General features: G+C 33.5%; 5 protein-coding genes and 5 pseudogenes across 10 annotated transcripts, besides 5 other annotated features; 2 read left to right on the top strand and 8 right to left on the bottom strand.

Annotated features, from left to right (window-relative positions):
• Window positions 1-9180: part of a mobile genetic element that runs on past the window's edge.
• On the bottom strand, window positions 6-395 carry TVAGG3_0637860 (protein of unknown function, DUF4108 family; the record flags this gene model as incomplete). The annotated part of the gene is made up of 1 exon (XM_051241108.1): window positions 6-395. The coding sequence occupies one exon, from the start codon at window positions 393-395 to the stop codon at window positions 6-8; it is 390 nt and encodes a 129-aa protein (XP_051087695.1).
• Window positions 1389-1695, bottom strand: TVAGG3_0637870 (uncharacterized protein; the record flags this gene model as incomplete). Its single annotated transcript, XM_051241109.1, has 1 exon — window positions 1389-1695. A coding segment is annotated over one exon (307 nt), but the record flags the coding sequence as incomplete, so codon positions are not given.
• On the bottom strand, window positions 2529-3068 carry TVAGG3_0637880 (annotated as a pseudogene). Its single transcript has one exon. A coding segment is annotated over exon 1 (540 nt).
• TVAGG3_0637890 (protein of unknown function, DUF4106 family) lies at window positions 3445-3855 on the bottom strand (the record flags this gene model as incomplete). Its single annotated transcript, XM_051241110.1, has 1 exon — window positions 3445-3855. One exon carries the CDS (start codon window positions 3853-3855, stop codon window positions 3445-3447), a length of 411 nt encoding a protein of 136 aa, XP_051087697.1.
• On the bottom strand, window positions 3921-4707 carry TVAGG3_0637900 (protein of unknown function, DUF4106 family; the record flags this gene model as incomplete). The annotated part of the gene is made up of 1 exon (XM_051241111.1): window positions 3921-4707. A coding segment is annotated over one exon (787 nt), but the record flags the coding sequence as incomplete, so codon positions are not given.
• On the bottom strand, window positions 5372-6238 carry TVAGG3_0637910 (annotated as a pseudogene). The gene has a single exon. A coding segment is annotated over exon 1 (867 nt).
• Window positions 6303-7569, bottom strand: TVAGG3_0637920 (annotated as a pseudogene). The gene has a single exon. A coding segment is annotated over exon 1 (1267 nt).
• Window positions 9181-9348: 168 nt separating the features above from the next.
• Window positions 9349-9386: a mobile genetic element.
• A 5808-nt stretch (window positions 9387-15194) lies between these two features.
• Window positions 15195-15231: a mobile genetic element.
• Window positions 15232-15787: 556 nt separating this feature from the next.
• Window positions 15788-15825: a mobile genetic element.
• Window positions 15826-16856: 1031 nt separating this feature from the next.
• Window positions 16857-21975: part of a mobile genetic element that runs on past the window's edge.
• Window positions 16968-17249, bottom strand: TVAGG3_0637970 (uncharacterized protein; the record flags this gene model as incomplete). Its single annotated transcript, XM_001289249.2, has 1 exon — window positions 16968-17249. One exon carries the CDS (start codon window positions 17247-17249, stop codon window positions 16968-16970), a length of 282 nt encoding a protein of 93 aa, XP_001289250.2.
• On the top strand, window positions 18523-20985 carry TVAGG3_0637980 (annotated as a pseudogene). Its single transcript has one exon. A coding segment is annotated over exon 1 (2463 nt).
• TVAGG3_0637990 lies at window positions 21029-21548 on the top strand (annotated as a pseudogene). Its single transcript has one exon. A coding segment is annotated over exon 1 (520 nt).

Below are 21975 nucleotides of genomic sequence, written 5' to 3' on the forward strand. Positions count from 1 at the left end.
TATTTTTAGAACATTTCTGGGTCAATGTCAATGTTCTCTTCCTCTTTAGGAGCAAACACTGGCTTAGACTCTAAAATCTTTTTACCCAATTTACCTTGAACTTCAACTATCTTAGACTCATAATATTCATAGTCGTCTGCTTTCTTTGGTTCATAAGGTATAACAAGTTTGTATGCTTTGCCTTCTTTAAGGTTTGAAAACCTTCTGTCAAAACTTTCTTTGACTGCTAACAAACCTTCTATCTCTAAGTCTTCAAAAGTTGCACCACTTTTAGTCACAATAGCAAACTTAACTGGTTCGATGTTCCAAACTTTGTCATATGTAGACTTTTCAAAATGGTAGAAGTAAACATTCAAATAAGCGAATGGGTCTAGTTCTTCTTTAAGTCCTGACATATATTTGTTGACTGAAATATATTTCGTCATCTTTTCTATCGGATAAAAAAATATTTTTTTAAAATTTACTCAGAAAAATTTTTCTTTGTATATACGCCGTTCTGAACATCTAAAAGATTTTTGACATTTGCCAAGAATGTACGTTTAGAAGCTGCCATATAACCATACTCTTGACAATATTGTTTATATGAATCGTACAATGACCTTTCATCTAAACACTCAAAGTTAGTCTCATCTATAAACAGTTCATATACACTCTTGTTTGCTTCTAACAATGTTTGTCTCTCTTCGGTATATGGAATTTGTCTTGGATTGAACTTAGAAATATCTAATGTCATGAAATATGAGAACAAGTGGTTGTAAAAGTTAGGTGTCAAAGTTTCTGCTAAGTCGTCAAAATATTCTGTATCTTGCATATGAGAATCTGACGTTCTGACAACTACATATCTTCTGTCAGAACTTTCTAACTTCATCGGAACAACATTGTTTGAAACCATGACGAAGTTTGCAACATTTTCACAAACTCTTTGGTCTCTATACTTTCTTTCAACAACTCCAACTTTGTCTGTTATAAGACTCTTCAAAGCATCTGAGTTTAAAACCTTTGTTGTATCTATACTTTGAAGTTCGTTACATACTATAAGTTTCATATTCTCTATTGAGGAGTTAAATTTACCGCAGATGTTTTCTAAGTTTGTCATATTAGGGTTCGAATAGCCCTCTAACAGTTTGCACAAAATATCTGTAAAGAAAGTGTTCTTACCAGTTCCTTGTTTTCCAATTATAATGAGAGCAGTTTCATTTTTAGCACTTGGATGTTGTAAGATGTTTGCAAACCAACATAAGATATACTCATAGACTCTTTCGTTTCCATTGCATATAATTTCTTTGACATGGTCTAACCAAGCTTCTATAATATTTTCTTTCCATTCTACTTGTTCTATTTATATCCAGTGAAGATAGAATAGAAGTTTGGAGATGGTGTATAGAACTTTATACCACGAACTGAAAAATCTTCTAACTTTGACAATAAGATATCCCAAGCATCTAACATCTTCATACCAACTTGTACGACTTTTATTTTCTTAAGTTTCTGTCTACATTCTTGTTCTGAAACTATTGTCGCTCTTGGTTTGTTAAAGACAACATCCCATTCTTTCATGACATAACATTCTGGGGCAGAGTCGACATAAATGACTAAACGTTTCAAATTCTCGACTGCTTTGTTATAGTCTCTAAATGGACACATATTTCTGAACGCTTGGAAGTCATAAAAATCTGAAACGTCTATTCTGTACATTTTTATAAAAATAAAAAAAATATTTTTTTTATTCTTGACTTTGTTGTTGCATTTGTTCCATTTGTTGCATTTGTTGTTCTTGAGCTATTTGTTGTTGAAGTTGTTCTTGTAGTACAATACTTTCACCAGTTGCATCTTCCAATTCGAAACTTTCTGCCGTCATTGACAAATACATAGGACATAAAAGTTTTACAGGAACAAAGTTTGCGTCAACTAAGGTTAAGTTTATGTTTGCTAAAGTGTTTGAGTTTACTAAAGCTGAAAACTCTGCATTCGAATGAACAATAGGCAAACCAGCAGAGAAAGTGTTGTTTATACGCATGAGTATCTTTTGGTCATAGTAGTTTCTGTCGACATTCGAATACACTTTGAACCTAAGTTTGAAACAATATATAAAATAGGTGTACTTAAAGTCAATGGAACAGACAAACCTTGTATGACACCTTTTCCTGTTATAGGAAACTGTTGGTAGTAAAAACCAGATATAAGTTTTGTATTATAGCTCATATCGTTTATACTAAACTCGGTCGGACATCCAAACATAATGAAACCTGCTCTAGTTGCAGCACATGTTACATCCGTCCTTAAAGTATTAAATAAGTCAACAAAACCTGTTGGTGGTATATCTGAGTAAGTATCTTCAAAGAAGTATTTTTTACCATTCACAACAACAAAGTCTTCTGGTGTCAAAAGAGCAAAACAGGCTTTAGTCGTCATCGTGTTTAAGGTCAGTTTACAATATCGTCCTTGAGGACTTTGTAAGTTTGTTGTTATAGAATTATATGACTCAGGGTTTTAGTCGTAATAGTATAAACCACTATGTCTTCTGCCATTTACTTAGCAACTAAATTTTAATGAAATGTTGTGGTCGTCAAATATTTTTATGACGTCTGGGAAACTATATTTTAAGTTCAACGTTCACCTCCTTTCATAACGTATATCTTGTCAATGACATTATATGAAACACCACAGCAAGCAATGTCGGGTTCTATTTCTTTGATGTTTATATCGTCTGCCTCTGTCAAAAGTTTCAATAGTTCTTTCAAAACTTCATGAGGTGCAATGACATATGAGTTCACTTTTACAGGGTTGTGTTCGACCAAGTTTAACATTATACCCAAAGCTTGACAAATCTTCTCCTGAGTTTTAAGTTTGTCTTTAAGTTGTTGGTAGTCGTTTCGAATATCTGCAACAGAACTTAAGTCTCTGCTAACTTCAGGATATGTTGGTTGTTCTTTTACAGGAACAATTGTTATACCATCTTCGTCTTCGTATGGTTTCCCCACTTCAACATCTCTGTCTTTGACATTGACAACAACACTTTGACTGTTTGTTTGAGTTGGTGAATTTAACTTCACATCTGCCATCGCCATTAAACCTTTTGAAACACTACGCTTCTATTTTTCGGAAATGACATTTTACTTAGAATAAAAAGATGGACGTATTTGAGTATCTCTTCGAATTGAAGCAAAACAAAGTTTACACACACAAACAATACAAGTTCATTGACAGAATAGTTCTTTTATACAAACAATGGAAAATGTTATAGAATAGCAATATTTGCTGAACCAAAATATTTTCATAAAGCAAAGAAAGTTGGTATAACTGAAATGGTGAAAGTTCTTGAAGCAGACAAAAATATAACTTCAAAACTGACCGATATTTCTAAAGGAAAGTTTATCTTACAATTTTATGTCAAAACTGGCGTACTGTCAATATTTGACGGAGAGAAGTCAGTTCAAGAACAACTTACTGACCTGCTGCCAAAATCTGCTCGATGGAAGCTGTCGTTATGCCAATCTGAGGAGCCCCAGCAGGTTTCATCGAACGAATCTTCAAAAGAGCATCTTCCGTGAAAAGTGCTATTGGTTTTGTAAACTTCTTTGCTCTCAATTCATCTGGACCGTCTCTGTCACCAGTATATTGTATTTGAACTGTACCAACAGTTGAAATACCACCCATAAAGTCTTCTGAGTCAGCAAATGGAATGCCAAGCCAAAAGTTTGAACGGTCTCCATTTGTATATTGAGTTTTTTGACCTCCTGTATGAGTCCATACTTTCACATATGGCATAATAGAACTTTGCATTTCAGGGTTAATGGTTGTTGTGAAGTTGTTGTTAAAGTTCATAGCATCTAATGTCAAGTTGTATGACCTCATATTCAACTGTAGAATATTCTTCTCTTGGATATATTTGCCATCTATGTTTATATGGTATTTAATACCAGGGTTGTAGAAGCAAGAATAGTCATTTATAGTTCGTCTGAACAGTACAAACATAGTATCTGCATGTTTCATTGCAGTTGTTAAGGCAATATCTGTTCTTGCACCTGGGTCAGCACTTTGGTTTCCAACTTCACCTGCAAAGTCTTTGACAGATATTTGGTGTATAGGGAACATAAGTGGAACTGCAATATATTTGGCAGCTAAAGCATTTGAAATATCTGGGTCCAACATATAGACTGCAAGTCTGCTTTCTATTCTCTTGCATTCAAATTTTTCGCATGTGAACTTAACTGGGTCCCAAGCATCTCCAGCAGCATTGAAATAATAGTTTACTTCAGTGTTGAGGTTTGAGAAACCAAAGTCTAAGTCAACTTTGTTTTTGCAAAAGTCGGCGAATGACATTTTATTTGTTCCCACTACTTCTGTAAGAGTGAATGGGTCTTGTGTTGGTGCAATGACTAAGTTATTTTTGCTTGGAGTAAGTTCGATAGAAATTTTTCCTGCCCAGTTTGGCAAGTATCTTAAAAACCTGAAGATGAGGAAAGATGACAAAGGAACTCTAAGTTTCAGTTTTACTTTGGTTACTGCTGCTGCAGTTTGTCCAGAAAGGTTAACATAAACTCCTGGAACGTTAGGGTCAAGTCTTCTTATTTTCTCAATAGTTGCATACTGGTCTGTTTGTTCTCTAGCTTGTGGTTGTACTGAGTTTCTCAAAGCGAACCATTCATAGTTTGCCCATGTTACTGTTTGAACTAAGTCAGAGTTAGAATATATCTTATATCCCATGAAAACTTCTGGAGCATATTGGTATCCGACATAGAAAATTCCATTGCAACCTTTCTTGTCAGACAACTTGGCAGAAGGTTTTATTTCAATGTCTTGTTCCACGTATAAGAAGAGTTGTCAATAGAAATTATATGAAACCTGTCGCAAGCAATATCTACTGTTGTTGAAGAACCTTCTCCAAACTCACCTACGTTTCCATAAGAAACAGCAGTTGTATATTCGTAAGTTCCAGGAACTATTTCTGACCTTCTAATGGCATTGTCGCATTCGTTATACCATTCGGAAACATTTCCATTCATAGCATCCAAAACTGTTGGCGTTATATTCTGAGCGGCGTACATTTCATATGAGTAAAAATATAGAATAGTTGGATTTATATGTCATAATAGAACCCACTGGACCAAGCTTTACTTTCTTCCTGACTGAGTTTTTAACTCTTCTTTTTCCTTCATTGCCCTCTGCTTGAAGTTGTTGCATCTTTGCATTATGTTCATCTAGTATGTTGCAAATTTCCCATGTCCTTTTTGCCTTTTGGCTCTGGTCGCCCATCTCAGGTAACCTATATCCTAGAAAGATTTTGTCATAGTTTGTATTTGAGTCTTCCTTTATTGTTTGCATGACTCTTCCTGAGTTTCTGGTTCAAGCTCTTCAAACAGTGCCTGTCCATATGGAATAAGCTCGTTTCCAAATATATGTTTTTGTAGCCATTCTGGTTTTCTTTCCATGTTACCAACAATATCTTTTGTGAATGGGAAAGCTTTTACCCAATCTTTCAGTCTTGCGTCGTTTATTTCTGTAGTTGGTTTTATTTTGTCAAGGAACATGTTTTTCAATACTAACATTTCATTTGGTACTGTCCATTTGAGTTTTCTTAAATATTCATCCCTTCTCGGTTCATTGTCTGCAAAGTAAGTTTTTATGACATTTTGCAAACTTTCGTTTGCAAGGTCATGTACAATAGGTTCTCTTCCTTCTCTCTCCCTAACTTTCTTTCTAAACTCTTCACCAAATATACCATCTCTATGGTTCTGTGTAGTTCTTTGAGATAAATGTTCTAGAACGTCAGGTGTTATATTTCCATCAGCCATGTTCATTTCATACTGGTCCAAAATATCTGCATGTTTCATATCTTTCAATGGCATTAAAGCCGCGCTGAAAATACCAGCTATATCTGGTTCACCATTGACTTCCATTGCGTCTACAACTTCTTGGAATTGTGGTTGTAAGTTTATGAACCACCTATCTGGATTAGCTTTATGACCCCATCTCATTGTAGTTCCATCGTCTGCAGAAACAAAAGTAGGTTTGTTTCCATCTTGGTTAGGTTCTGAATGAACTTTAAACAATGTTTCATTTCTATATGTTTTCTTGAAATTTAACCTTTTATCTTCACCGAGTTCATCCGAAGATTGAACGTTAAATGCTCGTAAGTAAAAAGGGTTGTTGTATTTGTGTACATTTTTTTTCAGTTCTTCCATTCTATGCTGATATTTTCATCTGGTGTTGGAGTCTTTTGTATGTCGGCAAACATTTTTCGATATTCTTCTACTATGTCAGCCGAATTTTTTAGACTCTTGGAAAGATTCCATATTCACCTCATGCTCTTGTTGAGGGTCAAGATTTTTCGGCTGTTCCAAATCTTCATCTAGTTCTGTGAAGTTAGTTTCCAAAGGAGTGACTTGTTCGTTTCCTTCAGGCTCTTCTAGCTGTTGTTGCTGAACTATTTCTTCCATGTCTGGTTGTATCTGAACTATTTCTTCCTGTGGAGTTTCTTGTACCTCATCTGCTGGCATTTCATATATTCCGAGACCGTTTTCAACAATTTCCCTATCTACGTCATCCGCATTCATAAGCTTTTGTTCTTTCGTTCCGTCTCTATTTTTTACGCGTTTCATGACGAAAGTTGAATTGTCATTTAGCTCTGACATCAAATATCTCGGAGTAAATTCATCCATGTCATTTGGATGATATGCTATTAAATCATATCCCTTAGCGAGCTTGTATTTTCCAGGTTTGAGATTATATCCGTTTTGGTGCTGAGCCATAAAGCTAAATAGGTTCGGGTCAGTATTTCCATCCTTGAACTTTCCAATAGCTTCTTTATATCTGTCACTAAAGTCAACAGTATCTGGGAAACCACACTCTTCTTTAAGCATTTTTAAGAATTCTTGGTTTCCTTGTTCTCTACTTCTTTTATGTCCTTGCTCTGTTTGTGGTTGTTGTTGTGCAGGGTTTTGAACTGTTGGTTGCTGTGTAGTGTTTTGAACTGTTGGTTGTGGTGCTGGATTTTGAACTGTTGGTTGTTGTTGTTGTTTTGGTGCATGCCTGTGTCTGTGTCCATGTGACGATGTAAATGTTCTAGGTAGTCCTGGTGCAGGTGCTTCTCTTGGAGGGTTTGGTGGTATATAAGTTCCACCAGCTGGCACATATGTTCCATCTGCAGCGTAATGTCCTACCTGACTTTTCGTTTTTAAGAAAGCATTTACTAGGTCTGTTTTGGTCTGTTGTAACTCTTTTTCTTGACTTTTCACAACAGTTGCTCTAACGGCGTCATAGGCACTTTGAACTGCCTGTCTCGTTGCTGCATCTGTTATTTTCGTCATATTTTGTGCTACTTCTTTTAACTCTTTGTCGAAACCTTCAGACTTCAGTTTCTTTCCAGATGAGAAGTCGTTCACTTGTTTCACCTTACTATGAAGAGCTTCGAAAGCGTTCTTAAAGTCAGCATTTGTTAAAGCTTCATTTGAACTGTCTTCATCCGCTTGTATTTTTGTCCTTATTGACCCTATGAGTTGGGCTGCTTTAGCGTTGGCTTGGGCATCTAACCAGTCATTATTAGCTTTTATATATTTGCGCTTTCATTGCCTTTTGCATGGCTGCGTCGTTATTTTTACTTTCTTGTGCTAAGTTTTCATACTGTACGGTTTGGTTTTGCAACTGTAAAAGTTTTTCTGCCTTTACATTTGCTTCAACTTCTTTTTTTATACTCATCGCTATCCATATATGTCTTCAGGGCTTTTTGTTTTATCTCTTCATCTTTCAGTACTTTATATCGAGTAGTATGGTTTTTCAAATTTATGACATCTTGTTCCATTTTTGCTACTTCTGCTGCTTTTGACACTTTTTTCGCATATTCCTCTGTACTTAGTTCTTTCAGTTGTTCTTCTTTCTTCTTTTTCTCTACGTTTAACTCATTGAGTTTCTTTGTGTGTCTGTCATATTCTAGTTTCTTTTCGTTTTCACTTATTTGCTTCTGTATGTCTATGTTTGACTTTTTGACATCTGATATTTGATTTTTGAGTGAACTCAAATTCATTTGACTTTGAGGGTTATAAGCTGTTCCGTCTGCGGCTCCACCATAGCCTGCCATTTTCGCTAAAAGTGCCGCTCTTAAACCTCCACTCTGTGCACCAATGACTCGGTTTAAAAGCATAGGATTGCTTGACATTTGTTGCAACATAGTGGGGTCATTCAGCATTTGTTGTTGCAACTGTTGTTGTGGTGTTAGTCTTACTATTGGATGTTTCAATGCTCTCTTCCTCTTACGTATATTCTTACGTAGCTTACGTGGCATTTTAAGTGAAGTTAAAAAGCGGTTTTTGACAGATGTTTTGTTATGACTTCTTCGTAAAGACTTTGTTAAGATTTCATCGTAATGAGCGTAAATGACCCAAAAAATAATGTTTATGTTAGAATGTTAGATCTAACACCTTTTCTAACATGTTTTCTAACATCGTAGAAAACTCATGAATTTCTTCGTAAAGACTTTGTTAAGACTTCTTCATCTAATTTCTCATGAACTTTCTTGTCTATGTTTTGTTAAGATTTCATCGTAAAGACTTTGTTGAGATTTCTTCGTAAATGACCCTAGTAGTATATTTTTGGTGTAAATTTCATGAAAATTCACGATGTTAGAAAACATGTTAGAAAAGGTGTTAGATCTAACATTCTAACATAAACATTATTTTTGGTGTAAATTTCATGAAAATTCACGATGTTAGAAAACATGTTAGAAAAGGTGTTAGATCTAACATTCTAACATAAACATTATTTTTGGTGTAAATTTCATGAAAATTCAAGAGGTGAGAAAAGAGGTTAGAAAAGAGGTGACATCTCACCTCTTCACCTAAATTATATTTTTGGGTCATTTACGCTCATTACGATGAAGTCTTGACAAAACATTTACGAAGAAGTCTTGACAAAACATTTACGAAGAAGTCTTGACAAAACATTTACGATGAAGTCTTGACAAAACATGAAAACATTTATATTTTGTGAAAAGCTCCTGGAAGACCTCCGAATAAAAACTTCATTTATACTAAACATCTTCGGGGGCTAGAAGGCACGAAGTGCCTGGAAGCCATCCCCCAAGAAAAAAAAACTTCATTATACTCATTCATCCTCAGGGCTAGAAGGCACGAAGTGCCTGGAAGCCCCACTCCCTTTTTTTTTTTTTTTTTTTTTTTTTTTTTTTTTTAAATAATATGAGTTTATGTGATATTATTTTTCAGAAGATTTTGTGTTCTTCTTCAAAATTTTATTTTTTTATTAAAAAGAATCTTTACAAAATATACATTTACTTAAATTAATATTTAAAAACGTGCTCTATCAAAAGTTCCAAAAATTCAATATTTTAGCTTTTCTGAGGTGTCACTTTTGATGAATTTATGTTTACAACAATTGTATAATTAAAATTGCGAAGACATTATCTTTATCAAGGGATATATAATCCCTTGAAGTTGACAATCAAAACATTTTATGTCACTTTTTTGGTATTTTTTATAAAAATTTATGTTGGCATTTTTTTATTTTCAAGATTTACAAGAATCTAAGAATTCATTCATATTTTACACTTCACACTCAATTACAATACAATTCTAATCATAAGAATAATCTTATCTGCGAAAGAAACTCAAACAAATTCTAATAATAGAGTAGAAGTTTTAAATACAAATACAAAACAACATCTACCAAACACACTTTAACTATAAGAAATGAGTTTAATCTTAATTTTTCATTGTTTAATTGTGTTTTCGAAATTGATGCATTTCTTGATAAACTTTATCGCATTGAAGTTTTCTCTAAAACAATAGGCAATCAAGAATAACTGTTCTTTCGAATTTCTATCCTGAAAAGTGGACTGAGATATCTCTTTGGGCTTTGAAAGATATATTATCTATTTTTTGATTCTTTGATGACAGAAACACAAACTTCATGTCCACTAAATGTAACAACTTCTACTATCTGAAACATAATCATCAGATGTTCCACTACCAAAACATCATGAACCACCTCCTGAAGTTCTGAGGTTGTGTTAATCTCCTTTACAGAATTTATCATTATCAAGGTTGATGCCTCCCCCTGTATATGTTCATCCTTTACCTCTGCTTTGTGCGATGTTATATTCTTTTAATGATCCTACGGTATCTCCTTAATCTTTAGAGTCTGAATATATTGCATTTCAATATTAAATAAATAATTATATGAAAAAAATACAGATCATGAATATGTTATTTTAGCTAGTTTAAAAGAAGTCGATAATCAAATAATTGTTCAAAAAATTGAACTTTGTTTTTATAGAATCTTTTTCTATGACCGCTTGTTGCGTTAAAAAAGGTAGAAAATGAAGTATTAGATTTAGCTGAATCAGATGAAATTATGTAAAAATCATCACGCATTATACGTGCATATGATATGTTAATTGATTTAATTTGAATTTTACCATTTTGCAAAAAAATGTTTCCGAATCCATTGGTAAAATAATCTTTATATCCACTCTTGCTAATAAAACTATCATGAATAAAATTTTTAAATTCGGATAAATGTGTTACATGAATGAAGCAATAAACACCGTAGTCATATTCACTATCAATTCTGGAAGAATAACTGCAAATTCGATCTTGAATAAATTCGCCTTCTTGAATATATGAAATACACCCACCATTTGCTGTGTTGCTGCAGTTATTAAAAAGTGTAGTTTCAATAAGAAATTTGATAGCAGTGTTGTTTGTTTCGAAAATGAACAGAACCTTGTGTATTTACCGAGTCAAAGTTACATGATGAAACATGATAATTATATTCTCTTGCATCAAGCTTAGTACTTTGAAACTTACATTTTTCTTTAGCTAAATTTGTCGGGAAATATGAATCCCAAGCTTTTCGAATTTTCTTCCTTGGATCATTTTTGGTATAAAATTGTAGATCCTACATAATATCAATTAAAATATCTTTGTAAGATACAAGTAAAAAAATTAATGAGGATTAAAATAAGTTTTCCTTATTGAATTATGATGTTTCAATAACACATAGATATGGAAAAAAGTATTATTTCTCATATCAATGTGAATCTCAAATATATTGTCCACCTTATAAAGTAAGAATTGAAAAAGGTTTATATCGATATGAACTTTGGGGAGCAGGACGAATTGGTGGTGCATATGTGAGAGGAGATCGATATACATTCAAAACAGAAGAATTTTATATTTTTGTTGGAGGTGTTGCTCAACATTCAAATGAATTATATGGCTATGGTGGTAATAACGGGGGAGGCAATAGTACTATTATTGGGATATATAATAATGGCAAAAGAGGTATTGGCAGCGATGGATCTACAGACATTCGATTGAATATCTCAATTTTGAGATCAAGAGTAATTGTCAGCGGTGCTCCAGGAGGTGCTATATATTATGATAAAATGGGATATGCAGGTGGATTAGTTGGACATAATGGAACACGTTTTGATGAATCAGATTCCATTATCGGAGAAGGCGCAAATCAAACTTCAGGAGGAAAAGGACAATTCAATGGAGAATTTGGCATTGGAGCAAATTGTTCACCTGGAACATCAACAGATATGGCTGGTGCAGGGGGCGCTGGATGGTATGACGGTGGATCTGGATATCATTGGGATGAGGATAGCTCAGGGGGCGGAGGAAGCTCATATATTTCTGGTTTCAAAGGTTGTGAAAGCATTTCATATGATTGGAGATTTGAAAATACAATAATGCTTAATGGAAGCCAACAATTTACAGAACCAGATGGAGCTATGAGTAGATTTGGTCATAAAGGAAGTGGTTTTTGCATCATCACTTGTATTGCAGATTTTATTTCATGTGAGAATCTTTGTTTTTATCAAAATAACATTATCATACAAATAACTTTTGTTTTTACATTGACGAAGTAGACTTCAATAAAGTAATTAATTTTATTAAATTCAATTTTTTACGAATATTTTACAATTCCTCCGAAATTGGGCATTTGTATGATTTTTTTCGATAAGAAAGTAAAGAGAAATTAATGGTTATCTAAAAGGATGCAATCTCAATAACAATATTTATGTCACTTTTATAAATCTCAATTGAAATTTAGATAAGCATTGTGAGTATTGTTGCTTTGCATTTAAAATTGCATAGAAAGCTAGTATCCTCAATTATTGATTATCATTTTATATGAAAAATAACTGTGGAATGTTTTATTAAAAAGATCTTTAAGAAAGACTACAAGCATACATAATAGCATTACAATTAAAATGGATATAATGTAAACAATGACTAGTTAGAGGATAGTATGTTATAATTAGTTTTCCGTGTCCTTCCCATACACCTGACTCATGCTGAACATCGAAAAACTTGAACGATACAGAAGTATCATATGCATAACGATCTTGACCAATTTCTTCATAGTTTTCGTCATAAAAAGTCAATTCTCCTTTCGGAAGAATTGCATTGTCTGACAGAACCCAAGAAGAAACTCCACCAGCACCACCATTATTGTGATGACTGCAAAAACCACCATACCACCCACCACCTGCACTTCCTCTGTCTGTGAATCCATGTGGTGTTTTGATTCCATATGGATTCTTCGAACCATCTGTGCGAGAAGATTCTCCTTGCCCAAAACTGAATCCAAAAGTAGAATTTGCGGATAAATTTTCAATATACATACAGTCTATATTAAATCTTTGCGCTTCGAGACCTCCTGCACCTCCGGAGCCGTCATCAGACTGTTGAAGTGTGCCACCACCGTTGTCAGAACCGCCTCCACCACCGCTAACAATTACACGATGAAAAAGGTCGTTTTTCTCAAATTTGACAGCGGTTTGGCCACCTCCTGATCCTGATGCGTAACCAGGAGAACTTCCACCACCACCATAACCACCTCGATTCATGCAAGATAAACTAAAAGATTTATAACAATTAGAATTTCTTTGATCAAAATATCCCATTCCTCAAATTGTAGCAAAAGCTTTCATTGGATGAAAAAGAACTGAGTAGCCAGAAATATATGCACCTGCACCTCCAGTACTTGGTAATTGTTTGCAGACAGTATTTCCATTCACACGTTTAACTCTGTCTTGTGAAATACAGCTTCCATTGGGAAATCGATATGATGGAACATGCCCACTGCCGCTGCCACCTGATGCACCATAAAGTTCAAACTTATAGATTCCAGGCTGCATTTCAAGAACATAATATGTGCATTCATAATAGTTAACACATGGATATTCAAAAATGTAACTATTATTTTCATGTTTAACGTTAAGTTTTGCATCTTTTACACTTGAATTAAGAAGATATGACTTTATCATATATTAAAGTTGTCATATTCGTTCATGACAAATTAAAAAATGATTTACTATTCAATTGGCATCTTTGTCTAGTTAATATCCCTTTGTAAATACATTTGTTTTATCAAAATTTACTATTGTCATTCTAATAAATCCTAATTGAAAATATTAATCTTAAATCACGCCATTATGAAATTGTTTTAGATCTTATTAATACATTATAAAACTTTTCAAATTGTACTGAGTAATTCATGACTGGAGCAAATAATTTTCGATATGGAAAATGTTCTATCCAAGATACAAGTAAAGTTTATCAAAATTATTCTCCTATATGCCCACAATATCATGCAAATTCTTTTTATCCACGTAATAGCACTTATTATCCCACATATATCAAAATAAATTTAGATCCTGGAAAATATATATTTGAAGCATATGATTCTCAATGACAAGTCTATTAGTACTCTGATGGATATAGTGTATATGCAGAATCAACTATTACAATTTCAAGAAATGTTGATATCTTTCTATTTATCGGATCTACAGGCAAAAATAATCTTTGCGGTTATAAACTGAGACTGATACAGGAAAAAACTTTGATAAAGGAATATTATAGTCAAGTTTTCCTTCTAAAAGTGGTGGATGATATCTATATGGTGGTGAAACTAATCAACCAAGTGGGAGATCTGGATTTGTATATCCAACTGATCGATTGAAAACAGAAATTGGAAATATTAATTTATTATTAAAAATTTGAAAATTAGTTTATTTAGTTAATCAGCGATAAAATTGAATATGAAGGAATATGAGAAATGCTAAGAAGATGTTGACACTGGTAGTTGATTAAATATTGGGAGATGCAAAAATTTTTCATTTGGTTGAATTTTTTTATCTCATTTTCTTCTTCAAAATTATTTTCAATTTTATTTTTTGCTTCGCAAAGTCCTGTAGAAAGATGTGATAATTTGTTGTATAAATTGTTTATTGAGTATGTTATTGTTGCACTTGATGTTTGTCCATCATAATCACTATTAATGATTGTAGCTGAACTTGATGACCAAAAATAAAATGTTTGTGTACAATTATTATTTTTGATTGAACAAGATTCAAATGTAACTGTTGCTTGATATAAATTAAAACAATATTGACTAGCATTGTTTCTAATGATATTACATAAATAAAATTGATGTGGACCAGTATTAAAAATAAAAAAGCATCTAGAGTTTGCTTTGTTATCAATGAAAGATGATTGACTGATGTTGTATTTCTGTTCTGAATAAATATCAAGTAAAACATCTTCATAACATTTGTTATTTGTTATGTTATTTCGTGAATAACTAAGATTTCCGTATCTTAAATGATTAATTGAATCTCCTTTATCTATTTCTCCACAATCAAAGACTGTTGAATCTTCAAAAATGTTTTTGTTGTTTGTATTTAATCCTGATATATATGAATATAAAAATACTCCTTCATATCCTGATTGTGATTGTATAGATTTTGTGGCACATGTTCGATAGATAACACAACTTCCTTTATAAGAAGAAACTGTTCGAGATGGAGTTTTTGTGCCATTGAATCCAGAAATAGAAATAAGAAGTTTTGTTTGATCATTGATGTCTATATAGACAACAACTTCTTTAAATTCATTGAATAAACATGTTGTAACATAATAATTTCCTTGTGTTGTTGGATTAAATTTTTCATTTTCAGTGTGTTTTTCAGTGATAACTGAATTTTCATAAAAAAGTGTCCAAGTGTCAAGACTTGGACCTGAATCGAAGAACTGTCTTAACAAATGTTTCATTTTCATACATTTCATAAAAATATTTGAATGAATTACTTCTAAAATTTCGTTTAGCGCAGAAAGGATTGTTTTTATTTAATATGGACATAATATTATTTAAGTGTAAAGATTGTGTAATAAACAGAAATTCATCAAAAGTGACAACTCTCAATTTTTTGACATTTGTAAATTCTAAATTGAATGAGAAAAATGAAATAATACTAAGCATAATACAATATTCTAGATTTAATTATAATTAGGAAAAAGTTAGTTTTGAGAGTACTTTTCATAGGCATATAGAATGAAATCTTCTGAAAAATAATATCACATAAACTCATATTATTTTCTAATATATAACTATTTTATATAAAAATCAAATTCAATGATCTTAAAAGCGAAGGATAAACCTCAAAATTTACGAATATAATGAGTGGGAATATTTCATATGGTTTTATGATAGATAAGCATTATATTCCCACTCATTATATTCGTAAATTTTGAGGTTTATCCTTCGCTTTTAAGATCATTGAATTTGATTTTTATATAAAATAGTTATATATTAGAAAATAATATGAGTTTATGTGATATTATTTTTCAGAAGATTTTGTGTTCTTCTTCAAAATTTTATTTTTTTATTAAAAAGAATCTTTACAAAATATACATTTACTTAAATTAATATTTAAAAACGTGCTCTATCAAAAGTTCCAAAAATTCAATATTTTAGCTTTTCTGAGGTGTCACTTTTGATGAATTTCTGTTTACAACAATTGTATAATTAAAATTGCGAAGACATTATCTTTATCAAGGGATATATAATCCCTTGAAGTTGACAATCAAAACATTTTATGTCACTTTTTTGGTATTTTTTATAAAAATTTATGTTGGCATTTTTTTATTTTCAAGATTTACAAGAATCTAAGAATTCATTCATATTTTACACTTCACACTCAATTACAATACAATTCTAATCATAAGAATAATCTTATCTGCGAAAGAAACTCAAACAAATTCTAATAATAGAGTAGAAGTTTTAAATACAAATACAAAACAACATCTACCAAACACACTTTAACTAGTAAGAATGAGTTTAATCTTAATTTTTCATTGTTTAATTGTGTTTTCGAAATTGATGCATTTCTTGATAAACTTTATCGCATTGAAGTTTTCTCTAAAACAATAGGCAATCAAGAATAACTGTTCTTTCGAATTTCTATCCTGAAAAGTGGACTGAGATATCTCTTTGGGCTTTGAAAGATATATTATCTATTTTTTGATTCTTTGATGACAGAAACACAAACTTCATGTCCACTAAATGTAACAACTTCTACTATCTGAAACATAATCATCAGATGTTCCACTACCAAAACATCATGAACCACCTCCTGAAGTTCTGAGGTTGTGTTAATCTCCTTTACAGAATTTATCATTATCAAGGTTGATGCCTCCCCCTGTATATGTTCATCCTTTACCTCTGCTTTGTGCGATGTTATATTCTTTTAATGATCCTATGGTATCTCCTTAATCTTTAGAGTCTGAATATATTGCATTTCAATATTAAATAAATAATTATATGAAAAAAATACAGATCATGAATATGTTATTTTAGCTAGTTTAAAAGAAGTCGATAATCAAATAATTGTTCAAAAAATTGAACTTTGTTTTTATAGAATCTTTTTCTATGACCGCTTGTTGCGTTAAAAAAGGTAGAAAATGAAGTATTAGATTTAGCTGAATCAGATGAAATTATGTAAAAATCATCACGCATTATACGTGCATATGATATGTTAATTGATTTAAAAAAAAAAAAAAAAAAAAAAAAAAAAAAAAGGTAATGGGGCTTCCAGGGGCTGCGCCCCTTCTAGCCCCGAAGATGTTTAGTATAAAATGAGGTTTTTATTCGGAAAATTGTTAGTCTTCTGGTGTGAATTCGGAGGACTCTTCGTGTTTCTCTTCTTCGTGTTTCTCTTCTTCTTCCTCTTCCATTGCTTCTGGGAAGAAGTCTTCTTCTGGGTCGAAGACATTATATAATGTGTAATTGAATGACACATTATATCTTTCTTTGAGTTCGCTCCTGACAAAGAACTTAGTTCCAGGAATACAGAAGACTTCTGTGCGTTGGAAAAGCTGATGTCCTGGAACAAATTTGGCAATTAGAGACTTCTTTTTTCCGAATTGTTCAGGAGTTTCCATGACGACAGTAACAACATCTCCATCTGCGAGGTCTTGTTGTTGTTCGGAAAGGTAAAGAGCAATGATATAAATGGTTGCTGCGTTGAATTCGAGAAAGTCGAATTCAAATTGTGTAGTCGTATAGCAGTCAAACCATTTTGTACAGTTGTCTCCGAACTCGTCAACGTATTCATCTTGGTCATATCCGTAACTAAAGACTTGGAATTCGGCAATTGTCTTGTCGAATGACCGTTGGATGTTACGAGGAAGATTTTGACGAACTTGGTATAAAGTTCTCAACATTATAAGCTTAGTAAATGTTGGAAAATACTGAACTAAGACATCGCTAAGCTCAATTGGACTTGGAATTGTCTTAGTAAGTTCAATTGAACTAGCAATTGCTTTGTTCAGAACTTCACAGAACTGAGTATTGTATATAGCGTCTGGTTGTGTGTTTTCTTCGGCGTCTTTGAGATATTTAGAGCAAATTTGTTGAAGAATTTCTCTTAATTCGCTGTTAGACTTTTTGGCGGTTATTCTAACAGCTGTGCCAGTTCTTGGAGGTTGTGGGGCTTTGGCTTTGGTTAGCGGTTGAGAATTGTTAATGTTGGCTTCCATTAGACAAAAATAAACTGTTTTTTTCGGACTACTCATAGAAAAGTTTAAAATAAACCGTTTTCGTCAACGGTAACCCCCTCTATTTTTTTATTTTATTTAATAGTTACCGTTGGCAAACCGTTCCATCTCAAATATTGAATGAACTATAAACGTTTTTTGTTTTCTATACATACTTTTTTGTCCAACGGTAAAACTTTTTACACAACGGTTTTTGAGAGTCGTAGCCGTTGACTTTTTTGTAGAGCACTCAAAATAGTACAGCTTTGTCCGGACAAGTAAGGGTCTATCGTCGCTACAGGAAAAGTTACAGGCGTTCCAAGGAAGTATACTTTGAGAAGACTTTCCCCCTTATAGAATGAGATAGGACGGTTATTTTACAAAACTGACAACACTTTGACCGAGTAGTTTTTTGTGCTGAACAAAAAGTGTCATATAAACATCTGTCAAAAACCGCTTTTTAACTTCACTTAAAATGCCACGTAAGCTACGTAAGAATATACGTAAGAGGAAGAGAGCATTGAAACATCCAATAGTAAAACTGACACCACAACAACAGTTGCAACAACAAATGCTGAATGACCCCACTATGTTGCAACAAATGTCAAGCAATCCTATGCTTTTAAACCGAGTTCTTGGTGCACAGAGTGGAGGTTTAAGAGCGGCACTTTTAGCGAAAATGGCAGGCTATGGTGGAGCTGCAGACGGAACAGCTATAACCCTCAAAGTCAAATGAATTTGAGTTCACTCAAAAATCAAATAACAGATGTCAAAAAGTCAAACATAGACATACAGAAGCAAATAAGTGAAAACGAAAAGAAACTAGAATATGACAGACACACAAAGAAACTCAATGAGTTAAACGTAGAGAAAAAGAAGAAAGAAGAACAACTGAAAGAACTAAGTACAGAGGAATATGCGAAAAAAGTGTCAGAAAAAGCAACAGAAGTAGCAAAAATGGAACAAGATGTCATAAATTTGAAAAACCATACTACTCAATATAAAATACTGAAAGATGAAGAGATAAAACAAAAAGCCCTGAAGACATATATGGATAGCGATGAGTATAAAAAAGAAGTTGAAGCAAATGTAAAGGCAGAAAAACTTTTACAGTTGCAAAACCAAACCGTACAGTATGAAAACTTAGCACAAGAAAGTAAAAATAACGACGCAGCCATGCAAAAGGCAATGAAAAGCGCAGAATATATAAAAGCTAACAATGACTGGTTAGATGCCCAAGCCAACGCTAAAGCAGCCCAACTCATAGGGTCAATAAGGACAAAAATACAAGCGGATGAAGACAGTTCAAATGAAGCTTTAACAAATGCTGACTTTAAGAACGCCTTCGAAGCTCTTCATAGTAAGGTGAAACAAGTGAACGACTTCTCATCTGGAAAGAAACTGAAGTCTGAAGGTTTCGACAAAGAGTTAAAAGAAGTAGCACAAAATATGACGAAAATAACAGATGCAGCAACGAGACAGGCAGTTCAAAGTGCCTATGACGCCGTTAGAGCAACTGTTGTGAAAAGTCAAGAAAAAGAGTTACAACAGACCAAAACAGACCTAGTAAATGCTTTCTTAAGAACGAAAAGTCAGGTAGGACATTACGCTGCAGATGGAACATATGTGCCAGCTGGTGGAATTTATATACCACCAAACCCTCCAAGAGAAGCACCTGCACCAGGACTACCTAGAACATTTACATCGTCACATGGACACAAACACAGGCATGCACAACAACAACAACCAACAGTTCAAAATCCAACACAACAACCAACAGTTCAAAATCCAGCACAGCAACCAACAGTTCAAAACCCTGCACAACAACCAACAGTTCAAAACCCTGCACAACAACCACCTCCACAACCAGAGCAAGGACATAAAAGAAGTAGAGAACAAGGAAACCAAGAATTCTTAAAAATGCTTAAAGAAGACTATGGTTACCCAGATACTATTGACTTTAGTGACAGATATAAAGAAGCTATTAGAAAGTTCAATGAAGGAAATACTGACCCGAACCTATTTAGCTTTATGGCTCAGCACCATATGGGATATAATTTCAAACCTGGAAAATACAAGCTCGCTAAGGGATATGATTTAATAGCATATCATCCAAATGACATGACTGAATTTACTCCGAGATATTTGGTGTCAGAGCTAAATGACAATACAACTCTCTTCATGAAACGCGTAAAAAATAGAAACGGAACGAAAGAAGAAAGGTTTATGAGTCCGGATGACTTAGATAGGGAACTTGTTAAAAACGGTCTCGGAATATATGAAATGCCAGCAGATGAGGTACAAGAAACTCCACAGGAAGAAGTTCAGATACAACCAGACATGGAAGAAATAGTTCAGCAACAACAGCTAGAAGAGCCTGAAGGAAACGAACAAGTCCCTCCTTTGGAAACTAACTTCACAGAACTAGATGAAGATTTGGAACAGCCGAAAAATCTTGACCCTCAACAAGAGTATGCGGAGAATATGGAATATTTCCAAGAGTCTAAAAAAAATTCGGCTGACATAGTAGAAGAATATCGAAAAATGTTTGCCGACATACAAAAGACTCCAACACCAGATGAAAATATTCAGCATAGAATGGAAGTACTGAAAGAAAATGTACACAAATACAACAACCCTTTTTACTTACGAGCATTTAACGTTCAATCTTCGGATGAACTCGGTGAAAATAAAAGGTTAAATTTCAAGAAAACATATAGAAATGAAACATTGTTTAAAGTTCATTCAGAACCTAACCAAGATGGAAACAAACCTACTTTTGTTTCTGCAGACGATGGAACTACAATGAGATGGGGTCATAAAGCTAACCCGGATAGGTGGTTCATAAACTTACAACCACAATTCCAAGAAGTTGTAGACGCAATGGAAGTGAATGGTGAACCAGATATAGCTGGTATTTTCAGCGCGGCTTTAATGCCATTGAAAGATATGAAAGATGCAGATATTTTGGACCAGTATGAAATGAACATGGCTGATGGAAATATAACACCTGACGTTCTAGAACATTTATCTCAAAGAACTACACAGAACCATAGAGATGGTATATTTGGTGAAGAGTTTAGAAAGAAAGTTAGGGAGAGCGAAGGAAGAGAACCTATTGTACATGACCTTGCAAACGAAAGTTTACAAAATGTCATAAAAACTTACTTTGCAGACAATGAACCGAGAAGGGATGAATATTTAAGAAAACTCAAATGGACAGTACCAAATGAAATGTTAGTATTGAAAAACATGTTCCTTGACAAAATAAAACCAACTACAGAAATAAACGACGCAAGACTGAAAGATTGGGTAGAAGCTTTCCCATTCACAAAAGATATTGTTGGTAACATGGAAAGAAAACCAGAATGGCTACAAAAACATATATTTGGAAACGAGCATATTCCATATGGACAGGCACTGTTTGAAGAGCTTGAACCGGAAACTCAGGAAAGAGTCATGCAAACAATACGCGAAGACTCAAATACAGACTATGACAAACTCTTTCTAGGATATAGGTTACCTGAGATGGGCGACCAGAGCCAAAAGGCAAAAAGGACATGGGAAATTTGCAACATACTAGATGAACATAATGCAAAGATGCAACAACTTCAAGCAGAGGGCAATGAAGGAAAAAGAAGAGTTAAAAACTCAGTCAGGAAGAAAGTAAAGCTTGGTCCACGTGGGTTCTATTATGACATATAAATCCAACTATTCTATATTTTTACTCATATGAAATGTACGCCGCTCAGAATATAACGCCAACAGTTTTGGATGCTATGAATGGAAATGTTTCCGAATGGTATAACGAATGCGACAATGCCATTAGAAGGTCAGAAATAGTTCCTGGAACTTACGAATATACAACTGCTGTTTCTTATGGAAACGTAGGTGAGTTTGGAGAAGGTTCTTCAACAACAGTAGATATTGCTTGCGACAGGTTTCATATAATTTCTATTGACAACTCTTTCTTATACGTGGAACAAGACATTGAAATAAAACCTTCTGCCAAGTTGTCTGACAAGAAAGGTTGCAATGGAATTTTCTATGTCGGATACCAATATGCTCCAGAAGTTTTCATGGGATATAAGATATATTCTAACTCTGACTTAGTTCAAACAGTAACATGGGC

The sequence above is a fragment of the Trichomonas vaginalis genome, chromosome III, assembly GCF_026262505.1.
Source record: "Trichomonas vaginalis G3 chromosome III, whole genome shotgun sequence".
NCBI classification, from domain to species: domain Eukaryota; phylum Parabasalia; order Trichomonadida; family Trichomonadidae; genus Trichomonas; species Trichomonas vaginalis.